The following is a 17,005-nucleotide window of genomic DNA, read 5'->3' on the forward strand; positions in this document are numbered from 1 at the left end:
GGCTTCATGTGCAGCGGAGCCAGCCCTGTACTGTGGGGCAGGGTGTGTAGGGCGTCCCCCCGGGGCCAGGGCCAGGGCAGTTGGACGAAAAGGGAACATTTGCTGAGCTGTGATGTGCAGCGTAGCTGACTCCCGTGCCTGTTGGGAGGGGAGCTGGGACCGATCCCCTCCCCAAGGGCTATGCGCAGTGGACTGGGGTCGGGGGGGGGGGGCACCCTGAGGCAAACAGCGGCTGCCTACCCTGCAGCATGGGGGTTTCCTGCAGTGGGTCCCCACCAGCCGCTTTGGCCCGCTGGGTTTCCTTCCTCCCCAATCTCCTGCCCACCCACGTGCCCCCGACTCAGCGGGGAGCTGGGCACAGGGAGCTGGGCACGGGGAGCCATTTCCCTCCACTGAGCCCTGACCACTGCCCCTTCCCACGGAAACCAGCCCTGGATGCTGCGCCATGGGGGGACGGCTCCTTGCAGAGAGTTCCCCCTTCAGCCTTCCCCAGGATGGGGGGGCTGAACCCTACCCACAAGCCCATGGAGCCCCAAGAGCTGGGTGAATGTGGGGGGCACCGGAGGTCCTGTGCATCTGGAGTGGACCCACGTACCACTTCCGGCTCCTTAGCCACATGGCTCCAATGGGTGCCCCGGGCTGGGCTAGCAGGGCAGCTCCGTGGGTTGGCTCTGAGGGGTTCCAGGGGTACCCTAGGACTGCGATAGCAGGGGGCCTGTGAGTCAGGACCGAGGGGCACCGGCAGAGCTGTGGGGGGCCAGAGCTGGGAGCAGGCTGGAGGACCAGGGCAGGCTGTATGTCAGAACTAGCAGAGCTTGGCCAGCCCCTGCTATAAGCTGGCTCCCCCCAGTGCTATTAACACCTCAGTCCCATAAGCAGAAAATGCCTTCACCCCGACAAGCTCAGCCTCCAGCTGCGGCTTTGGGGAGCCCCGCTCTGCCCCCGTCCCAGCAGGGTGTCCATCACTCCCGGGGGCCTGTCCCTGCCCTGGCTCTGCCCGCACCCCATAACTCCGCAGTGGCTGTGCATTGCAGGCGGCCCCTATGGGGCAGTGGGGGTGGACCTGGCCTTCGAGAGGCTGCTGGGCCAGATCTTCGGGGAGGATTTCATCGCCACCTTCAAGGCCAAGCGCCCGGCAGCCTGGGTGGACCTGACCATCGCCTTCGAGGCCCGCAAGAGGGCCGCAGCGCCCTTCCGCTCCAACCCCCTCAACGTCTCGCTGCCCTTCTCCTTCATCGACTTCTACCGCAGGCACCGGGGCCAGAACGTGGAGACGGCGCTCAAGCGGAGCAGGTGAGGCAGGGGGCTGGGCGGGGCTGAGGTGTGCTTGGAACGCCCCCCCAGTTGTGCCGGGAGGGGGGCCAGGAGCTTCGGATGAGATCTTGTGTCACATCCCCCTCTAGTGGCTAGTTCACATGGAAGACAACAGCCTACTACTGGTACCTGCTGATGGGGTCATGCCCTTCCCGCTAATGACAGAGGGCCATGCCTCTGGGCCCGGCCTGGGGGCTCAGCAACTAGGAAGTTACTCAGGCTGGTGGGGCATTTGGAAGGGGTGTGGACACCTTTCTTGGCCTCCCCCACCTGGCTGTTTGTGGGCACAAGGGCAGGAGATGGTGAGGGGTCGGACATGGCCCAGGGGCAAGAGGCAGAGGGTGCGGAAGCTGGCCCATCAGAGCCAGTGCCGGGGGGAGGCCATGGTGGAGGCAGAGGTGCACCAAGGCAGGCCCAAGTAGCACTAAGGTGGTGGGCCACGTGGGGGACTGATTCTGGGCTTTTAGGGGCAGGACACCCACAGCCCCCATGGGTGCAATGGGGAGAGGGGGCAGGAGGACACAGCCCCCTCCCCGTTGCTCTCTGCAGCAGGCATGAGAGCGGGCAGCCCTGGCCAGCAGCCTCTGGGGGGCCGGGCACCACTTGGCCCTGCCTATGGGAGCCCAGGAGAGTCACTCCCCTCTGCTCTTGTGCCCCCAGTGTGAACTTTGTGAAGTGGTCCTCGCAGGGGATGCTGCGAATGTCGTCGGAGGCCATGAACGACCTCTTCCAGCCGACCGTCAGCCAGATCATCCAGCACATCGGTAGGGCTGAGCGAAGGGACCCTGGCTGCTACTTCCCTAACCGTGGGGCCTGATCCAGCCTGGGGAGAGAGGAGCTCCCCCCCCTCCCACCCCGGCTGCCCAAGGCCCTGCTGAGCGAGGGGCAGAGCTGGGAACCTCGGCTCCCTTGTTCCAGCCTTTCCCAGCTAGCTGTGCTCCAGCCCGAGTCCACACGCCAGTGTCATCTCCTGGGCTCCGACCAGGGCTATTCCCCTCGCTGGAGGCGGTGAGCCCCGAGGAGGGTCAGGGCTAGGGGAGGGGGGCAGTACCTAGGCAGATCCTTGACTCCAGTTCCCTGGGTCCATCCCATGCCCGGTGCAGAGCCGCTCTCTGCGACGTGGGCCAGTGGGTTCAGACGCTCACCGCTGGCTCGGGTGATTACTTGGAGACTGTTCCAGAGTCTGACCAGGGCTCAGTTCCCAACTCTGCCACAGACTTCCTGGGTGACCTTTGGCTGCTCAGCTCTCTGTGCCTCAGTTTCCCAATCTATAAAACAGGGGGTGGTGATATACCTACCTCACCGGGGTGAGGCGAAATTTGCTAACATTTGTGAGATGCTCAGACACTGCAGCATGGAGGGGAGGGGGCCATAGGGGTACCTAGAGAGACTGTGTCCCACTATATACCTGGTACCACTCCTGGTTGCCTGGTCTGTTCCCCACCTGCACCAGTTCCAGAGATCTAACTCCTAGATGGATCCCTCCTAGGCCCTGAGCGTTTCAGCTGCTCATCTCTGACCGGCCCCCACTGCATCAATATCTGACAATGTTGCTGCAGGACTGTGGGAAAGGGACTTTCCTCTCCCTGGCACCAGTTTCAGGGTTGACAAGTGTGAAGTAATGTGCCCTAGAACCCATAATCCCAACTAGTCATTCCCTGAAACATCTGGCATTGGCCACTGTCGGCAGACAGGACACTGGGCTAGATGGACCTTTGGTCTGACCCAGGTTGGCTGTTTCTTATGCTTCTCCAGCCCAGAATTGCACTAGCCTTTGTGCCCTCCCAGGGACCTGATCTAACGTGCACAGGAGTCTCCGCTTCACAGACTCCAGCTCATTGCAAACTCCCACCTAAATTTGCTGCCCACTCTCCCCACTGCGTCTTTGCCTCGCTGCTTATCCAGCCCCCATCAGGGTCTGAGAGCTTCACCGTCTAATGGATTTGGCTGTAGGGCAGAGCTCTTATCCCCCCTGAACAGAGGACAAACTGAGGCACAGAGAGACACTGACCAACCCAAGGTCTTGCCCGCAGGACAATTTCCCCAGGGTTGTGGTTGAGATTCTTCACTGGGGCAATTTTTAACTCCAGCCAGGGTGATTTTCTGCCCGAGGTGCTCCAGTTCCAGCAGGTATTAATTCAGGGCAGGTCTCTGGCCGGGGTTACGGGGGAGGTCAAACTCTATGTGCACTATGGTCCCTTCTGGCCTATGAGTGAGACCAGGGAATTGAACCCTGAAGTCCTGGTCCTAGACTAGGGCCCAGTCCATCCTTCCCTTCAACCCCTGCAGTGCCCTCTCCCCGCCGAATAGCTTTGTTTTGGGTCATGACCCCCACCCCCACTCCATGGATTCACTGGGACTTTCCCCACCTAAATCCTATTGGATCAGCTCCTTTTGAGTCACTCTCCCCCCTCCCCAACTCCTCTATCGTGGTCCCTCACGGGCCGCTCCCCTGCTCTTCCCAGGGGTTAATGAAGATGTTAAGGCAGCCGGCCGCCCACCCAAACCCAGTCAGTAGCAGGGCCAGGTTCACTGTTTAACCCTCTTTTCCAGATGACCTCCTGAAGAAGCCAGACGTCAAAGGCATCAAGTTCCTCTTCCTGGTAGGGGGCTTTGCCGAGTCAGCAATGCTCCAGCACGCCGTCCAATCGGCCTTCGGCAGCCTGTGTCGCGTCATCATCCCCCAGGACGTCGGGCTGACTATCCTCAAAGGGGCGGTGCTCTTCGGCCTCGACCCCACCATCGTCAGGGTCAGGCGCTCACCCCTGACCTACGGCGTGGGGGTACTCAACAAATTTGTGGAGGGGAAGCACCCCAAGGAGAAGCTGCTGGTGAAGGAGGGGAAGAACTGGTGCACAGACATCTTTGAGAAGTTTGTCTCCGTGGACCAGTCGGTGGCTCTGGGCGAGGTGGTGCAGAGAAGCTACTGCCCGGCCAGGGTAGGGCAGCGGAAGATCATCATCAACATCTACTGCTGCGCCTCGGATGACGTGGTCTACATCACCGACCCGGGGGTGAGGAAGTGCGGCACCATCAGCCTGGAGCTGGACGAGCTGGACGAGCCGAGCTGCCTCAAGAGCCGCCGGCGGGAGATCCGGGCCAGCATGCAGTTCGGGGACACGGAGCTCAAGGTGGCAGCTATGGATGTCAGGACCTCCAAGACAGTCAGGGCTGCCATCGATTTCCTGTCCAATTGAGCCCCAAAGGAAGGGACAGCTCAGAGGCTGCGGGGGCGTGGGGCGTGTGTTCCACAACCATCTGCCCCTCTCCTCTGACAGCACATGCCTCGGTGCTCACATCCATGCGCGGTTCACACCACGAGATGCAGTCGCTTTGTATCCTCAGCAACAGCGATACCGGACTTGGAGGAGCTTTACGTTGCTAGGGAACAATGGTTCATTGACTCACAAACCTAATCAAGCCACGGGGAACCCATGGTCCTCGCTGGGACCCTGCCAGAGGTTGCGGTCAAGGTCCCTGCGCCAGACACACTCCATCAGAGGAGTCCTGAATTCACCTCAGGGCCGACGTGGCGTTGCTGTGTCACAAGGCTACCCTCCGCCACAGCAGGGTGATGAAGAAAATCTATCCTACGGGGACACGCCAAGGCAGCAGTGACCCTAAGAACATAAGAGCGGCCATACTGGGTCAGACCACTGGTCCATCTAGCCCAGTATCCTGCCTTCCAATGCCAAGTGCTTCAGAAGGAATGAACAGAACAGGTAATCATCAAGTGATCCACCTCCTAACTGAGTTTCCAGGAGCTCTAAGCCAGTAGCTACTTCACTTGAGCTGGACAATGTTGCCGGCAGCCTCTTTGAAGAGGGAGAAGGACCCTCTGTGTTCACAGAATCACAAGCCCTCTGCTCCTGTAGGACGAACGCTACAAGAGAAGGCCTCCTCCGGCTGCAAACCCTTCTTCCTCTTACTCAGAAACCAGATTTGGTTTTGGCTTGTTTTATCTTGGGGAAGATCCCCCTGGAGTGCGAGGCTCAAGCCAGTCAGACTCACAGTTCGGGTCTCAAAGGCCTCTCAAGAGTGCTCCTTAGCAGGATCTTCAGCAGGATGTCAGCCCAGCACCCAGGCACACGTGCATGTCTTGGCCAAGTAAACACAAAGCCAAGCTGGCAGCAAACGCAGCCTGGTGGCCAGCAGGAGGTGACGTGATAAAGTGGCTCTGTCTCCATGATGTCGGCATCAGTGCCTGGACGGTTTACTGGCATGAAGTTCAGAGAGCTCCCCGGCGGATGTTCTCCCAGTGACCTCTGCATGCAATGCAGCAAGCGGCACTCGCTCCTCCAGGGACTGAACCCAGTGGGAGCGCTCTGCCCTGGCATTCTGTGGGGTCACGCTCAGTCCAGGAGTACATCCAGCTCACCTGCGCTCGCCTCGCTGCTCCTGCACTGCAGTTCTGTACCCTGCTGGAGCTTGCCACCGGGCACAGAGCCGCAGGATTGGAGCTCTGGCCCCAGCTTTGGAACAGTCTCCAGGAGGAATCCTTCTGTGCCAGACCCCCTAAGGATCTCATTCTTCCTCCAGGGTGAGCCATGCTTCACCGCCTCCATAGGCCGGACCTCCGGGACCCCTCCTTCACCCCGTGAGCTCCACTCTGCGAGTCCCACTGAGACAGGCCCCCAGGGAGATTTGTACGATCCTAGGGAGCGACGCAGGGACACTCACAGAGTATGGGGATGCAGTGGGGTTTATTAGGTGACTGGAGAAGACATCCTGGGTTAGCATAAGGAAAAGAAAGTTGTAGCCCACTCCATCCTAGTCAGCTCAGAGCCTGGAGCCCTGACCCTCTGACCTCGCGTTGTCCCAGCTCAGGGGGGCCCCCATCTCCTGCAGCAGCCAACATTCAACTACCCCCCTGCACTCCTCCCGTCCTTTGTTCCCCAGCTGGGCAAACACTGTGTGGCTTCCTGCCGAGGGATGGGCCCTACATGGTCCTTGGTTGCCATTGTCTTCTCAGATGCTCCACTGATATGGGCCCTAAGGCCCCAGACAACTAGGAGCCATCCACATCCATAACCTCTGCAAAGAGCAAGCAGACCTGTTCCCCCCACAGGTAACAATGCAGCATACAGGGGAAACTGAGGCATGCTGCGGCTTTCTAAAAATATTACAAAAATTCCCACTTCGCCACACCACCGGCCCCAGCTGACTAGCTTTGCTGGCTCGTTTGGCACCCGGGAGCTGCCTTAGTTGGCTAATGAATATTCTACTGGCCAGCTAGTCCCTACCCAGGAGTTAAAGGTCAGGAACCTTTTTCCTGGCCCTGCTCAGCCGAAGCGACCACAGACAGATCCCGTCAGGGCAGAAGAAGGGGGAGTTGCCGTGGTTGATACCAGTTGATCTGTAGATTACTGGCAGGCTGTGTGGCTGGGGACAAAGCAATGGTGACCGGTGACAAAGGCTCCTTTCGATAAATATATGTATTTTTTTGTAAACCCAAATTTTTATTTTTACATATCACGTGTAAACCCCCCCCCCCCCAGGTCCAAGAGGCAAGCACTATGGCTGGATCTGTGGCACTAGTGAGGCAAGCGTGCGGCCTTTATCCGGTGTTTAAGAGAAGTATGCTATGTGATGGAAATCAAAATAAACGATTATACTCTTCTGCAGCCAAGGGAGGGGGAAAATGCTTTTGAGGGGGGGAACGGCGTTAAAGCAGTGGCGAGAGCAGGTCTGCTTTCGCCCTTGTGCCATGTTAGAAGAACTAAGTTGCCGTCTTCAAGCTGGAGCAGGTGTTCTTTACATGGGGGCTCACCAGTGGGTGTGAAGGAATCACACCCACACCACTTTTCCCATGCTGCAGAAGGGAAGGTGGGGCCCAGCTGAAGAAGAGAAGGATCATGTGGGAGAGAGTGGAGGCTCATTGTTTTAAGTTGGAATAAATGGGCCCAAAGGATCTCGGCACTAAAGTTTTAAACAAGGTTCGGGGTGGGGTGAAGAGAGACTTCAGCCCCTTGTCTGACAGGCTCCTAGGTGGGACCAAAGATGATGCTACCCCTCCGCTTGGGGAACAGAGAGGACATTAGCTGAGATGGGCTGGAGCAGTCACTGTTGTGGTTGTTGTTAAAGACCGAGCCGATTTGCTAAAAGACAAATACGTCCCCAGAGAGAAAAGAGCAGCCGAGAGAAAACACGGCGTCTGCCTCCGGTGCTGCCTTTCACTGGTGAGCTCACTGCTTGCGCAACCCAGGCCCAGCCCATGGTCTCATCAGCCACTGCGAGCCCTGGCAAACTCGTAGCAGCATCAGGCTAGCTAGGGACCTGCTTTTACTGCCTTTCTGGTCACAGGCTCACAGCTACGTTGCAAAATATAATCTTGGCCAGCTAAACCAAGCTCTGATTAGACAGAAGGAAACAGGAGAGGGATAGGAAATAAGGTGGGGAAAGAAAAAACACACCCGGGAGATGAGAGGAAGGGGGTTTGACAAAGTCTGACATCCCAGGTGGTGTTTGGGATTCAGATGGAGCCAGGGGAGGTGGTGGGGCCCTCTGGGTCCCGCACTTGGTCTGGTCAGGACGACGACACACATGGTCCTGGCTGTGCCACCATGATAGTAAAGCTCACGCCTTCCCATTCACCCGTCTCCTGGCCAGCAGTTGTCAGACAGCTGCTGCTTGATTTTTCTCCCACAAATGTGTTCCTTTCAAGTTCCCACACGGCCCTGATGGCAGAAGAGCCCGTCCCTTCATTATTTTGTCCAGCAATGAGGCCTAATTTCCCACACACCAATTTTGCTCCACTGATTTCCGGTCCCCAGTGTCTCTTGCATATGAGCCATAATGTTAACACAGTCCTTGAGTTACATCAGTGGGCCTTTTTAATTCACTTCTCCTGGCTCCCTTTTGTACCTTTTCCATTGGCATTTATTGGTCTAGGTCAGTGGTTCTCAACCCGCGGTCCAATCAGCACACAGCTGCGGCCCACGTGACCTCCTCAGGGCCATACAGGGACTATAGACACCGTGCGGCTGCAGCCCACAGAACACACAGAGAGCTGCAGATGCGGCCTGCAATGGGAAATGGGTTGAGAAGCAGGATCTGGGACATTTTATGACCTTTCACTTGGTTCTTGCAGTGGAGCTCACCCGTAGGGTATATTTGGAGAACCAGTTAACACAACAGGTCCTAGCAAGGCAACACGTTGAGAACCACTGGCCATGGGGAAGCGGGTTTGAACTCAATTCACGGCATGTGGGGTTGAAGCTTTGGTCAAAGGTGAAGCTTTCGTTAGTCTGACAAGCCATCGTGAGTTGAACCCAGGACCCCTCCAGTGACTCAAAGGCACCTACAATGCCTGAGGAAGATGCACTGATGAGAACTCGGGGCAGCGGGCTGGGAGTTTGAATCCAGCCCAGGCCAGCAGTACCTGGCAAGTGATGGCTGGTTCTTCTCTATAGCCTATGCTCACAACACATCTGTGAAATATGAAGGACTCTGCTGGGGGAACACAGGGTGTGGCTACACGGCACACTAAGCCCAGACATGGCCTCAGGTTTGAGTCCAAGCCCCCTTCCGTCCACACACAAGTTACTGACAGCTCAGCAACACACTTAGGACCCAGGTCCTACGCTGCTACTAGGAGGGTGGGTCAGAGCCAGAGTCCTGTTGTGATTCGGGCCCAAGCCCAGCCAGTTTCCAGTGTGGATGCAGCTCAAGCCGCAGCCCGAGTCAGAAGGTCGGCGTAGCACAATATGGATGCGTTAGCACAACTGTGAGACTGGGGCCCAGCACTCGTAAGGTTTACAAGTTTACAATGCAGTGTGGACGCTCAAGCGTAGGCTTGGAAACACTGAGTCCCCAAGCCTTGGTCCCACAGACCTGGGTTTACAGCACAGTGTGGCTACACCTAAAGCGGTTAAAAGACTTCCACAAGGTCACACCAGGAGTCCAGAGCAGAGCAGACGTTGAGCTGAGAGTCTTCTCAACCCAGCTGCGGTGCCTTAATCCCAAGAGCACGCTCTCTGCTCCCCTTGTTTGAAATCTGTCAAGTCAAACAAACAGCAGCGCTGCGGTAATTGGCTTGACAGACCAGCATGAGCTGTTCAAGGGCCGATGCTCTCTGCTGCTAAGCCATTAACCTGGTGTCTCTAATTTAACTCCCCGGCTCCACAGTGTGGACAGCCAGGGCTGCTGTAACATGGCACCGTGCAGTGAGGGTCTTTGGGGAGTTAGCCAAAGTGGGCGCTGTGTTCTCCCCTCTTTAGGTTTCGTTCCAAGCTGATTTAATCACTGCGCAAGTTGCCTTAGGGAAAGGAAAACCCTGCTGCCTCCAGTGATGCCTGCAATCTATAGACACAGTGAGTAGCAGCAGAAAGCAATTATCCAGTTAATGTCTGGAAGGCTTCCAAGAGGGCAGGGGAAGGGATTGATAGTGATTTCTGTGCCGGTGCATATTCCACGCTCCACCATCTATCTTCCTCTTTCCAGGTGGCGCATGGGCGTAGGACACCAGGTCTAAGTTATCGGCTGGCTGGATGACCCAAACGGCAGCTGGAGAGGTTTCCAGAGCCGTGAGGCTCTGGTCGCTGACGGCGTCTCATTGGTATTTAATACGTAATTCAACTTCAACCCGAAACGTGTGATTTATTTGCAGAACGGTAGCCCCTTGGGGCCCCAACTGAGACGGGGGCTCCTCTGTGCTATTGTAAGAGACAGTCCTGGTCTCCAAGAACTTACAGACAAAATTGACAAGATACACACCGAGTGGGTGGGTGGAAAGCTCCAGGAATAGAGCCAGGTCCCCCAAGTCTAGGCTTGTCCCCTACCCACTAGCACACACTGCCACTCGGTAGGACTTGTGCTGCCTGGATTTCAAGGCCAGAGGGGACAAGTACGCTCATCGTGTCATTTCAATTCTATTCCTTTTTCAGCTAGAAAATTGGTTAGTTTCCTTCGACTGCACTCAGTAGTCACGTGTTTTCTGACCGTTTTCCAACTCAAGGCTGCTCACTGAACGTTCCCGCCCGCTAGTGGTGGTTGGCTCACCTCTGGCACATGGTAATGTTTCTATTCCATGATTGGATGAGATGCGTTTTTGGCACAGGAACGTAACAAACAGCACATGTATCCATGACACTTTAGGGGTGTCCAGCTCCGAGTCTGGTCGCAGGAACTAGATCATGCCTCATCCCAACCAAGGATCCCCTCGCCATGCCAGCTTTGCTCCTGGCCAGGGACAGTGGTTCACGGGCATGTCCTTGCTAAGCAGCTGTCTCAAATCCCCCTGCCAGGAAGGCAAGCAGGCCGGATAACGTTAAATGGAAAAGCTTTATGGCATGTTGCACACAAGCCCAGGCAGACTGTGTAACACAGACACCCCACAAGCATATCTTGATCCTCGGCATGTGTCCAGACCAGCACTGGAGATGTGTTCATTCGGCAGCCATGGCAGTTGGCCATAAAGTGGAGGAAGGAGACAAGCATTTCTGCAGCCCAGAGACAGGATCAGGTGGGACGTGACACATCTGAAGCCCTGCCCCCTTTCATTAAACTACCCAATCCCACTGTGGCCGTGACTAAGCTGAAGGATGCTCCTTCTGCGCTGTGCCGTACTTCTGAGCTCAGGTTTCCTACGCAAACTGTCACAGCCCGGGGTGGCAGTGTTAGACGCCCATTGCGAGCACATTTCATGTTCTAACAACCGACCCACCTTATATAAGAATAAGCTGTTAACCTGGCCCACGAGATTCTTCCCCACGGTTGTGGCGGAATCCCTGCTCTTCACATTCTCCAGGCCCGTGTTCCCACCAGGTGAGGTCCTACTCCACAAGGTCAGCATGAAAGGGTCCGGTCCTTGTGCTTTTGCTTGGAGAAGACAAAGAATCTTAAAAGTCCTCACCCACGAAACACTGCTCATCTGAGTTTCGGATCACTGAGGTTGTTTGGGCCGGGGTGGGGCTGGTCGGAGAGGGCCCCGTGCAGAAGGGTTTGCTGTGACAAGGATGTAGCCATGAGATTCTGTTCACTCCTCTCCAACACTATGTGTTGAATTGCATCCTCATAGCAAGCCCATCCCTGTGGTATCTGACTCTGAGCAGCTGGCCACTATCCCTCAAGCAACTCACTCTCTGAATGAATCTGAAGTGAATGGCATCTCTGAAAAGGGAAACACGAGTGTCCCCACCCCATCAAATCCCTCTTTAACTCTCATTTGCTGTGATGCCAACAATAACCTTAACACGCGACATAGCTGGTGTGTTGCACAACAACTGTCTGGCCTGCCGGCCTTGTGCTCGCATTCTGTCTGGCTCTACCAGCTCTCTCTTGTCTTATACTTAGACCATGGGTGGGCAAACTTTTTGGCCCAAGGGCCACATCTGTGTGGGGAAATTGCATGCAGGGCCATGAATGTAGGCGCAGGTTGGGGTGTGGGAGGGAGTGTGGGGTGTAGGAAGGGGCTCAGGGCAAAGGGTTGGGGTGCAGAAGGGGTGCGGAGTACAGAAGGGGGCTCAGGGCAGGAATTCGGGGTGCGGGCTCCAGCCCGGCGTTGCTTACCTTGAGCGGCTCCGGGGTGGCAGCGATGTGCAGCAGGGCTAAGGCAGGCTCCCTGCCTGCCCTGGCCCAGTGCCACTCCCAGAAGCAGCCGGCACCACGTCCCTGCGGCCCCTGGGGAAGCGGGGGGGGGCAGAGGGCTCTGTGAGCTGTCCTTGCCTGTAGGTATCTTCCCCGAAGCTCCCATTGGCTGCGGTTCTCCGTTTCCAGCCAATGGGAGTTGCGGGGGGGCAGTGCCTGCAGGTGAGAGCAGCGTGCGGAGCCCTCTGCTCCCCCTCTCCTCCAGGGGCCGCAGGGACGTGGTGCCAGCTGCTTCTGGGAGCAGCGTGGGGCTGGCAATCAAGCGGGCTGGATCCAAAGCCCTGATGGGCCAGATCTGGCCCGCAGGCCGTAGTTTGCCCACCCCTGACTTAGACTGTGAGTTCTTTAGGGCAGGGACTGCCTTTTTGTTCTGTGTTTGTCCAGCGTCTGGCACAGTGAGATCCGGGTCCATGGCTGGGGCTCCAAGGCGCCATGGTTAGCCAAACATTAACTAATAATCCGTACCTCCAGGAAGTTGAAGTGAAGCTCCGGAGGCTGCTCTGCAGAAGCGCCTGCTGCAGCTTTCCCAAGGAAGTCGAACTTTGAACAGAAAGATTTTCAAGACATTACAAAAAATTATTTTAAAATTGGCTTTCCCCAGTATACAACAGAGAGAAAAATCTACAGCCTGTTAGCGAAAGCAGGCCCAGCACTGTGCAAACACAAATTAGCACCAAGACAAACAAACAAAAAAAAAAATGGAGAGAGTTTTACTCTAAACAAACCAAGTTCTGTTTTGTTTCAACTGAAGTTTATTATTTTCCTTTATAGATTTTTTTTGTACTTAAAAAACCCACACGTACACGTATATAGAGAGAGGCACATAAATCCTTCTGTTGCTTTCAAAACGGAACCACTGTATCTGGTCCTTGTGCCGTGTGTCTTAAAAAACAAAAACCACCAGACAACATTTAAGAAATGAAAATTCAGATTGGGATTTTCAAAGGTGTCTATGAGGGTGAAGCACCCAACCCCCAATGGGACTGATCCCCAACTCTCCTGAATGCCTTCAAATGACCCAGCCTAAAGGGGAAATTCTGCCTTCAGATACATGCCCACAAACCCTATGGCTTTTAGAGCGAGTTCAATCTGCACAGCTGAAGGCAGAATGCACCCTTACGAGACAGATTCTGCTCTCAGTCAGCAATGGTGTAAACTTGGAGTTAGCTCCCCAAAAGTCAACGGAATCAATCTGGAGCCACCCACTGGGGGAAAGTGGAGTTAATTCCAGATTTGCAACTGGGCTCAGAATCCAGCCCGAAGCGTTTAAACATGCATCATGGAAGATCATGAAAAATAAAGTACAATTGCAGCAGCAGAAAGAGAAAAAGACACCGTGTGGCTTGCGACAAGAGATGGCTCCTGAATCTCAGGAAGGCAACAAATGCCTGGTTTTTGGACCTACTCCGGAGACTAAACACAAACTAAACAGCCAAAGCACATGACGCTACAGCACCCCACCCGGTGTCTTTACCGACCCCAGCACTGGGGGCTGCAGAAAACAGCAGCTGTTCTGTTTTTAAAAGGCAGCTGTAGAAACTTTGGACACCACCACATGCGACGATGAGATCACTAGAGAGAAGGAAAAAATAACCAACATTTAAGGATAAGAAATAATATTCTGATAGGCGAGATGCCCAGTAGGTGACACTTGCTCAGGAGGTCGGGCATGCACTCGTATGCCAGCATGTACAGCCCCGTGCACGCACACACACAGAGTTTAGTTTTAAGGCTGAAAAGAGGACGAGAACCCTGGCCCAATCCGTGACGGCCCTGGCTTTGCTCTCAGCTCGGAGCTGGAGTCATTAAATCACCACCTGCTCTTTACACTAGTGGCCTACGGTTTGATTTGATATTAGGGGAAGGGGGGAAGCGCAGCACCCAGACCTCACAAGACAAACTCCATTGGTGACCACAAAACTAGAGCGTTCAGAATCCTGCAGCCAGTGAACTATTTGTTTTTCTTACATTTCAAGCTTAAATTTAAAACCTAAAAGGAGACAGCAGTCCGCAGCGGCTAGTCGAACCCCTGCCACTCGCTCTGCTCCGAATCGTACTCCAGCTCCGCCGCGACGCACCGGACCCCCTCCAGCAGCATGGGTGTGCCGTGGTGGCGATCTGCAAGACAGAATGGCCTCTGCTCACACAGCAATACAGGGACGGAGATCACCGGCTGCTCACTGATACCCGGCTACACTAGCTTAGGCATGGATCGTGGAAATACCCTCTCTTCCCAGGAGGGAGGGATATCGATCCTTCCAGTGAGACCGCAGCTGGTATCGTTCACAAGCACCTTTCTGTCGCTTTCTGGACAAGGAGTTTCTTATTATTTGTAAATCAATAGGGCCTAGAAGTTGGGCCCCGGGGTGCTGTGCACTTTACCTAGCAAGAGACAGTCCATGCCCCCAAATGCTTACAGTTTAAAGAGACAAAATGTGGGAGGGGAAGGAGCGGCTCGCCCATAGTCACACAGGAGGGAACAGAACCCAGGTGTCCTGCCTTCTAAGTCCAGCGTCCTCCATGCCGGTGTAACTCCGGCCTGCTTGGTGTGGCGCTCTGTCGCCCTCTAGTGGCCACTAGATCAGCTAGAGCAGGGGTCGGCAACCTGTCTGAATGCATCCGATGAAGTGAGCTGTAGCTCACCAAAGCTTATGCTCAAATAAATTTGTTAGTCTCTAAGGTGCCACAAGTCCTCCTGTTCTTTCAGAAGTGGTGTGCTGAGTCCTCGTTTATTCACTCTAATTTAAGGTTTTGCGTGCCAGTGATACATTTTAATGTTTTTCGAAGGTCTCTTTCTATAAGTCTTTAATATATAACTGAACGATTGTTGTATGTAAAGTAAATAACGTTTTTAAAATGTTTAAGAAGCTTCATTTAAAATTAAATTAAAATGCAGAGCCCCCCAGACCAGTGGCCAGGACCCGGACAGCGTGAGTGCTCGTATGCGGCCGTTGGCACGCGGGCCATAGGTTGCCTACCCTCTGCTACAGCAGTGCCTAAGAGCCACCTGTCTTTTAGCTCATGCAGTAGAGGTTCACACACAAAGCTTTAGATCTCCCAGGTTTGATCCCACCCGCCGCCGCCGGGTTTGTTGGCGTTACACTGGCACCTGCGAAACTGAGCAAGTGAAACCTGATTCATGGGGAGAGTGTGGTTTTTATTGAGACTGTTTCAAACCGTTTTTATTAACACCTGTTTAATGCAATCCGGCCCTGACTCAGGATGGCCCTTCAGGATGGGTTATAACTTTAAGCCCATGCGTAGTTCCACTGAAGTCAATGAGGCTTACTCACATGCTTAGAGGTAGGCACATGCCTACGTCCCTGCCTGAATCAGGGCATAGGTGGGTGGCAAGATCTCCGGTGGAGATTGTGGCATACAGCCTTTCATTTAGCAGCTCCTACTTCACATCTGAATCATCCCAAGATTTCTCCATCCATAAGGATGGTTAGAAATACCAGGAATGTCAAACCTTACAAACAAAACAATCACAATACACGTTCCCAGACGTTCCTTGTACAAAAGAGTACAAATACCATATTCTGCAATGCCACAAGTTCAGTGACAGGGAGTATTTTAGGAGATTCTCATCTTTCACACAGATTTTTCCCTATTAAAATTTCCAGTTAACAAAACTGACAATGATCACATCCTCTCACTTCCCTCATTGCAAATTAATATTAAATTGCAAGCTTTCTGTCACTTTCCAGGTCAAGAAAAAAAATTGAAAGATACCACAACTGCAGAGTTTGCATGGCTTTCTGATCAATTAATTATACTGAATGTAATTTCACTGTCAAAGAACACCAGTGATGAGTGAGGGTGAAATGAGTAATAATGTATATAGAAGCAGAGGTGAATAAAGAGTTGTGTGTGAAATAGGGGAGAGATCATCTTTGATCATTAAATCTGATCGATTCTTCTGAATTCTGAGACATAGACAGGAACTTAACAGCAGAGAAATTACTGTTGATCCACAGGATATTATCCATTTCTACTCCGCGCTGATTGGGCCTCAACTGGAGTATTGTGTCCCGTTCTGGGCACCACATTTCAGGAAAGATGTGGACAAACTGGAGAAAGTCCAGAGAAGAGCAAAACATGATCTATGAAGGAATGTAGTGAGGCAGCTGCCCCACTCCTGCAGAACAGGGGTTAAAAGCACCCAAGCTAGGCTGATTGAGCTGGCCACAGCTGGGCTGCTTCCCCAATCAGGGCCCGGCTGGCCCTGATAAGAGGGCTGGGGGCCAGGAGCTGAAGGAGTCTCACTCTAGCCCTGGAGTGGGAAGGGCCTGGCTGCCTGGGAGCAAGGTACCGGAAGCAGAGCAGTGCTGGGGAAGGGTGAAGGGAGCTGGGGAGCTCCAGCCTGGTAAAACCCCAGGCTGAAGCCTTGTTGAAGGCCTCCAGAGGTACTGGGGCTGCAGAGGAGCAGCCTGGGAATAGCCAAAGGCAGCAGGTCCTAACCCCTTGCCAATGATGAGTGGCCATTACAGACTGCAGTTTGCTCCAGTGAGAGGGGCTAGATGATGACTGGCAGTAGCCACTGAGGCAAGGTGGGTTTAGAGGGCTGGGGGTTCCCCTTGGAGGGGAAACTCAGAGTGTGGGGGGTACTGCTGGGGCAGAACCCCGAGGTAAAGGGGCACCGGGGTCCAGGAGGGACATGGGGCCTGAGGCAGATGAGGCACTGGCCAGCAGAGGGCACTCCGGAGCTGAAGTTGAGCTAATTCTCAAGACGACCAGCAGGAGGCACCGTGCTGGTGAGTCATCTCACTACAGGAAAGATTGAAAAAAATGGATTTGTTTAGTCTGGAGAGAAGACTGAGAGGGGAGATGAGAACAGTTTTCAAGTACATAAAAGGTTGTTACAAGGAGGAGGAAGAAAAATTGTTCTCCTTAACCTCTGAGGCTAGGACAAGAGGCAATGGGATTAAATTGCAGCAAGGGAGGTTTAGGTTGGACATTAGGAAAAACTTCCTGTCAGGGTGGTGAAGCACTGGAATAAATTGCCCAGGAGGTTGTGGAATCTCCATCGTTGGAAGTTTTAAAGAGCAGGTTGGACAAAAACTTAACAGGGATGGTCCAGTTATTACGTAGTCCTGTCTTG

The 17,005-nt window shown here is 54.4% G+C and overlaps 2 protein-coding genes across 9 annotated transcripts in view; one reads left to right on the top strand and one right to left on the bottom strand.

Moving 5' to 3' along the window:
• HSPA12B (heat shock protein family A (Hsp70) member 12B) overlaps nt 1-6,938 on the top strand; it is a 65,288-nt gene extending 58,350 nt beyond the window's left edge. For all 3 annotated transcript variants that reach the window (XM_048846449.2, XM_048846448.2, XM_048846447.2), the window contains 3 exons: nt 1,035-1,293; nt 1,975-2,078; nt 3,868-6,938. In XM_048846449.2, coding sequence (XP_048702406.1) covers nt 1,035-1,293; nt 1,975-2,078; nt 3,868-4,511 — 1,007 coding nt within the window. In that variant the 3' untranslated portion in view covers nt 4,512-6,938. The remainder of the gene's footprint in view (nt 1-1,034; nt 1,294-1,974; nt 2,079-3,867) is intronic.
• A 2,954-nt stretch (nt 6,939-9,892) lies between these two features.
• Nucleotides 9,893-17,005, bottom strand: part of ADISSP (adipose secreted signaling protein) — a 163,619-nt gene continuing 156,506 nt past the window's right edge. For 3 of the 6 annotated variants that reach the window (XM_075128176.1, XM_048846461.2, XM_048846464.2), the window contains exon 6: nt 12,631-14,019. In XM_075128176.1, the coding sequence (XP_074984277.1) occupies nt 13,919-14,019 (101 nt within the window). In that variant the 3' untranslated portion in view covers nt 12,631-13,918. Of the gene's footprint in view, nt 11,260-12,366; nt 12,442-12,630; nt 14,020-17,005 lie in introns of those variants that run through there. The other 3 variants (XR_012668253.1, XR_012668252.1, XM_048846465.2) reach the window with 3 other exon arrangements.

This window comes from Caretta caretta, chromosome 4, assembly GCF_965140235.1.
Source record: "Caretta caretta isolate rCarCar2 chromosome 4, rCarCar1.hap1, whole genome shotgun sequence".
In the NCBI taxonomy this organism is placed as follows: domain Eukaryota; kingdom Metazoa; phylum Chordata; order Testudines; family Cheloniidae; genus Caretta; species Caretta caretta.